Source organism: Acyrthosiphon pisum, chromosome X (genome assembly GCF_005508785.2).
Source record: "Acyrthosiphon pisum isolate AL4f chromosome X, pea_aphid_22Mar2018_4r6ur, whole genome shotgun sequence".
In the NCBI taxonomy this organism is placed as follows: domain Eukaryota; kingdom Metazoa; phylum Arthropoda; class Insecta; order Hemiptera; family Aphididae; genus Acyrthosiphon; species Acyrthosiphon pisum.
The window spans coordinates 94,879,018-94,884,973 of NC_042493.1; the positions used below are offsets into that span (position 1 = coordinate 94,879,018).

The following is a 5,956-nucleotide window of genomic DNA, read 5'->3' on the forward strand; positions in this document are numbered from 1 at the left end:
GAAGAATACTGGAAGTGAGCAGTTGTTCCTGTTTTGGCATTGTGAATACTCTTGACTGAATATCCCAGTTCAGTAAGAGCAGAAGTAATATCGGTGAGTAAGGTGGAACTATGTAGATTTTTGATGACGACTCTGTATGTGCGAAGGTTTGGGGGGGGGGGGGGGGTAAATGAATGAAAACTAGCGCTTGTTTCGTGTAAATGATCTATTATTGCATTGTAAGTTCGTTTGTCGGTGGGTTGTACAATGAGGTAGACGGAGTTGAATTACAGGTGAAACCATTGGGTCCGGTGATATTTTTTAGAACGGTGTTGAATGCTGAGTAGTTGGATATGTTTTTGATGTGGATTGGAGAGGCCACGGGTTTAGCGTTGTGAACTTTGTGAGGTAGACTGTCCGGATCTTCCGTGGTGCCAGTTGAAGGTGTGGTGAGTACTTTGTCTTCATCGGTGTTGAGTAGGGCGTAACGGTTCGGGGTGATAAAAACTTTTGTGTTTTTGTCGACTTGACTGGGCGAACTGGTAGATAGGTTTCGATTCGTTGAATTAGGAGTACGCGGCATGATAATGACGTAATGTTATTGTGACAAATTATGTAATAGCGATAAGATAACGGAGCGCAGACGATTACGGCGTGCGTGTGTTCATGTTGAACGTTGCGGCCGAACTGATAAATAATTGATAACGTTTGGGTTTGACTGCAGTGGACTTATTTGTTCGATGTGATTAAAAATATATACACCGAAAAGCACTCCGAGCAGTCTGAACAGTAATATGTATTGATTAATAATGGATCTTCTTATGTTCACGTTACGAACCTATAATAACAACTAAAATAACTACTCCAAAAAATTATATCGCAGCCACAACAGCATTTTCCACTTTGCGTCGTCTTTTACATTACTTTCGAAATACTACTGGCCTAGTGAGATTAAAATGTCTTCGATAGCACCGGGATATTAATATTGATCCAGTGATTGTAATTCATGAAATGGTGAAAACTTCAAAATGAAGTCTCAATATTAGTCTTCACAAGTTTTTTTTGTTGATTTTTTTTATAATATGACATTTATTTTAGATTCTGAGCGGTTTTTTTTATTAATTTTTTTATTTTTGTGTCTGTCATCACCTTTTAGGACAGTAAAAATGCTTGGATTTTCCTCAACAGTATATTTTCTGATAGGAAAGTGAATCTAGTTGGTACTTTGGTTGGTCAAAAGCGTCGTGAAAAACAAAAGAAAAATTAAGGAAAAACGGGAATTTTTGCGCAAAATCGATTTTTGTTACACACTCTATACAAATGATAAAAATAATAATACGTGCAATTTTGACTGAATGTTTATATCAGCATTTTCTATACACCATGCCTTTTTAAAAATATTTTGACTTATTTTGGAACATTTTCAGTTTCCAATTTTTTTGGTTTTTTATTCTATAAATATCAATAAAACTTTATTTGTTGGGTACAAAAGCTTGAACATTTAATAGAAGACTCCTAATATATTGTTTTAAAGACAGATGAAAAATACTAAAAATCCATTATCACAATTTTTTTATAAGCATTTAAAGTTCAAATATTGACAAAATACGTAAAAATGACGAAGATTACAAAATTATTTTGAGTTGGAAATTCATAAAAAATGTTTATTTTTAAATCCAAGATTTGAAAATGTAATGCAAGATTCCTCATAAATTTGTCTACCTTTATCGAAAAAAAAACGTCTACAACAAAGTCAAATTAAATTTTATAAGCGTTTGAGATTCATATTTTTACAACATTTGACATTCACTCGATTTCTCATGTAACAATTTCCTTACTTTGTTGTAACTAAAATTTCGAATGACAATCGATATTTGAAAATTTCACTGAATGTTAATATTTTCATTTTCTATACACTATACAATTTTGAAAATAATTTGACTCTTTTTGAGCTGTTTACGGACATTGTCAGTTCTAAATTATTTTAGTTTTTTTTTTCTATAAATATCAATAAAATTTTGATGGGTAAATAAGTGTGAAAATTTAATGCAAGGCTCCTGATATATTGTTACAACAGCACTTGAAAAATATTTAAAATACATAGGCACGATTTTTTTTTATAAGCATTTAAAGTTCAAATTTCGACAAAATATATTTGTATTTATAATTTTAAAATTTAATAATTATTTTGTAGTTTAAAATGTATAAAATGTTCAATTTTCATAGCTAAGGATTGAAAATTTAAAACAAGGTTCCACGTAAATAGGTTATATATAAATTACTTTGTTCACAATAATATCATTAAATACACTTATAGTAATATTATACGCTGACAAACCGACTCTGCTCAGAATCATTTTTCGTATACAATGATATAATAACATTGAATTCAAATTTAACACCATCCATTACAGTGACCAAATTATAACCTACTGTACAGTACAACGACACCCACTTGCCTACCTACCTTTTTTATTTTAATATTTAGATAATATTTTAAAAATTTTAAATTGTGATTTATAATAAAAATCTTGTATATTAACAAATAATTGATAATTTTCTTTTCCGATTTCTTTTCGTACATTGAGTTTTTGTGAATCACGCGTATAATGTACCAATAAGTAACAATACGAGTGATGGAGAGGAAAACAAACACTTATTTTCCATTATACTAATACCCACATTTAAAATTAGGTTTTTTTTATTAAATTATAAACTTACACCTATATATTATAAAAGAATAAATTTGTCAAATATGCACTTATAAATTAAAAATGGTCAAATATGCAAAATATGCAACTATACATTTTAAATATAATCTCGCTTTATTATGAAACAAATTGTTATGTTACTTAGCTATGTTTTTAATGATTATTTAAAAACATGCAAACTCCTAGAAGTCCCTAGCCCTATAAATGAGTGTGTAAATTATATAGGTACCTGAGCTGGCATAACTTCGGCATTCTCTCCAGTTATGTTGATTCCTGCGTACAGACATGCACGATAATGAGCCTCCACTATGTCACGTCCGTACACTTTATCAGCGCCGACACCGCAATAGTACGGACCCTATAACACATATATACACATATAACATCGTGAATAGAATTTCAGTATTTACCAACAGTCGCCAAGTGACTATATTATAATTTATAATTAGGGTTCGCATTTGCAGGCAAAAGCATTTTTTTCAAATAATAATAATAGAAAAATAATTCTCACCTAAAAATGTGGTTCATTTAATTTCTAAGATGATGGATGTACTTTTTCGTCTGTTTTTGCCTTTTTACTTATAAATGCTATTTTTGTGTTTAATTTTCAATGAATATGATAATTTTAAATAAATTCAACAAAGTATGTAATATCGAAGAACAAAGGATGGAAAAAACAATTAATTAATTAATTAGAGAAACAACAAACGATGACGATTTAATAAGAAGTAATCTGCATTTAGATAATTTACATTTTTGTATGAAATATGCTCCAATAACTTCGGTGGATGTAGATAGATCATTTTCTATGAAGAAATATATTTTGAGCCCAAACCATCAATGGTTTACTGAAGACAGTTTATCTAAGTACATGGTAGTGAATTTTTTTAATACAAACTAGTTAAATCAACTAAAATCTATTTAATTTTTTGGTGCATTTTGTAATTGCTTTTTTTATATAAATTAAATTTTTTTTTTTGACATTTTAAATTCTTTTTTTATTGATTACATATTGCCTTAAAATCTGAACCCTATCTATAATGTAGAATGACATGTATATAACATCTATTGACCATCACGATGTATAGGTACACGAAACGTACCTGAGGACCTGGGTATCCAGTCTTTGGCCATCCGAACGGTTGGCCGTCAGTGTCAAGTAATGTGTATTCTTGTTCGATACCAAACCACGGTTTTTGATCGGCAGCTTTAGTCATGGTCTCCAAAGCGGCTTTACGATGATTTGTATCTATAAATATAAAATATATGAAAAAAAATTGTAATGGCATTTCATAATATTATTATAGGAATGTCGATGTGATATTTTAATGATATATTTATTATATTTGTATATTTTAAATGGACGAAACCAGTTACAATTATTATAGACATAAGTCTAGGATTGCAATATAATAATAATAATATTTGTTATCACATCACACTAGTTTTAAGAATTATAATATGACAATGCAGAATGCAGATAGTATAAAATTATTAGTATAATATAATTAATAGTATAAAGTTGGATTGCAATTTTTAGAAAAGGTTATAATTTTACATTTGTTTATGTTTAAGGATAAACTATTTTGAGTGCACCAGGTGCTAAGACGATTTAGGCCTTTCTGGAGCAGCAAATTATCTGTTGGTGGTGTAATTTATTATATGTACAGTAAATTTTCATATCATCTGCCTATAATATAATGCATTTGAGTTTAAAAATTCTATGTCATTAATAAATAAATTCAATAGTAGTGGAGCTAAATGTGATCCCTGAGGAACACCAGTGTTAATTTTAAATAATGAAGAATTAAAACTCTTGCATTTTTCATATTGCTGCCTTCCAGTTATGACTGATACTTAACAAGAGTGGAAAAGATTGCGTAGGTATACCTAGATTAAATAACTTTGATCTAACTTTATCAAACGCCTTAGAGAAATCAGAAAAAATATCGTCGACTTGGATACCAGTTTTGAAAGCTTGTAGGATGTAGCTTTGGAATACTAATAGGCTCGTGGCTGTTGATTTGCGTGTCATGAAGCCATGTTGAACGTCTGAGATAATATTTTTAAATAATGGAAACATTTTTTCATGAACAATACTTTCAAACAATTTAGGAATAATCGAAATTATAGAAATAAGGTGATAATTAGTGACTAAGGTAATATCTCCCCTTTTAGGAATCGGTTTAATATAAGATATTTTCCATTTATCAGGGAAAACACTAGATTTAAGTGACATATTAAATAATTATTATAATAAAAGGATACACAAAACAAATTTACAGTTAGTAAAGAAAGCATGCTTATGGAATACTATCAGGACTAGGACAAGTAGTAAATTGTATGCTGTTTAACTCATCATAAATATAACTTAAAGTAATGACGCAGGTATTCAGATCAACTTTCATCGATTTAATGTCATTGAGTGGTTTTGGCATAAAATTTAAGTGTTAGTAAATTGTAGAATAATAATTGGCGAAACAGTCCACGAATATATGCGTATACCTGGTGGTACCAATATACATAATACAAACGGTTAAATAAAACAGTTAAGTAAAAATCAATTTGTATAGCCAGGGTTGTCGTTAAAGGTGGATTCAGGATTTCTTAAACTATAAAAAAAAACAATCATAAAGTATCTACACGTTAGATAAGTACTGCATGGTATTTTAGGGAAGTATTAATCTAATCTAACTGTAACGTTCAGCTTATTACCACGTTCCCACAATTTTGTTATAATAGAAATAGTTGTGAAAGAATACGTGATGCATCTAATTATTTAACATTTTAGGAAAAAATAATAAAAATATGCTTCACTTCAAAATATTGATGAAGTATGAAACTATTAATAGTTACTTAAATAAAGAAATGGCAATAAATATTTTTTTAAATACGATAAGGAAAATATTTTTATAAATATTATGAATTTATATTTATTTTATTTTTGCACACATTTTTTGAACTACTACGATAGACCGTACTAATTATCCATTTACCACAAAGACAAGGCTTAGCTCAGGTCACAAATATTTGTAGGGCCGGAACTGTGTGTAATTTTATTGACACACTCGTAAGAACAAGGTACCGACAATTCCGCTCTTTAAAAAATACTTGTAATATAGGTAGTATCGTATATAATAAAAATTCATGATAATATTTTAAGAAAAAAGGACTTTCATACACAAAAGTCAATATATCTTGTAAATTATAATAAATGAGAAGAAGTAGGTATGTAGGTATGTAAGAACATAATTTATAGACAATTT

At 29.2% G+C, this 5,956-nt stretch overlaps 1 protein-coding gene across 2 annotated transcripts in view; it reads right to left on the reverse strand.

Moving 5' to 3' along the window:
* Positions 1-5,956, reverse strand: part of LOC100165282 (glutamine synthetase 2 cytoplasmic-like) — a 19,296-nt gene that overhangs the window by 5,010 nt on the left and 8,330 nt on the right. For both annotated transcript variants that reach the window (XM_029491448.1, XM_001947933.5), the window contains 2 exons: positions 3,794-3,939; positions 2,920-3,048 (listed from right to left, as the gene is read on the reverse strand). In XM_029491448.1, coding sequence (XP_029347308.1) covers positions 2,920-3,048; positions 3,794-3,939 — 275 coding nt within the window. The remainder of the gene's footprint in view (positions 1-2,919; positions 3,049-3,793; positions 3,940-5,956) is intronic.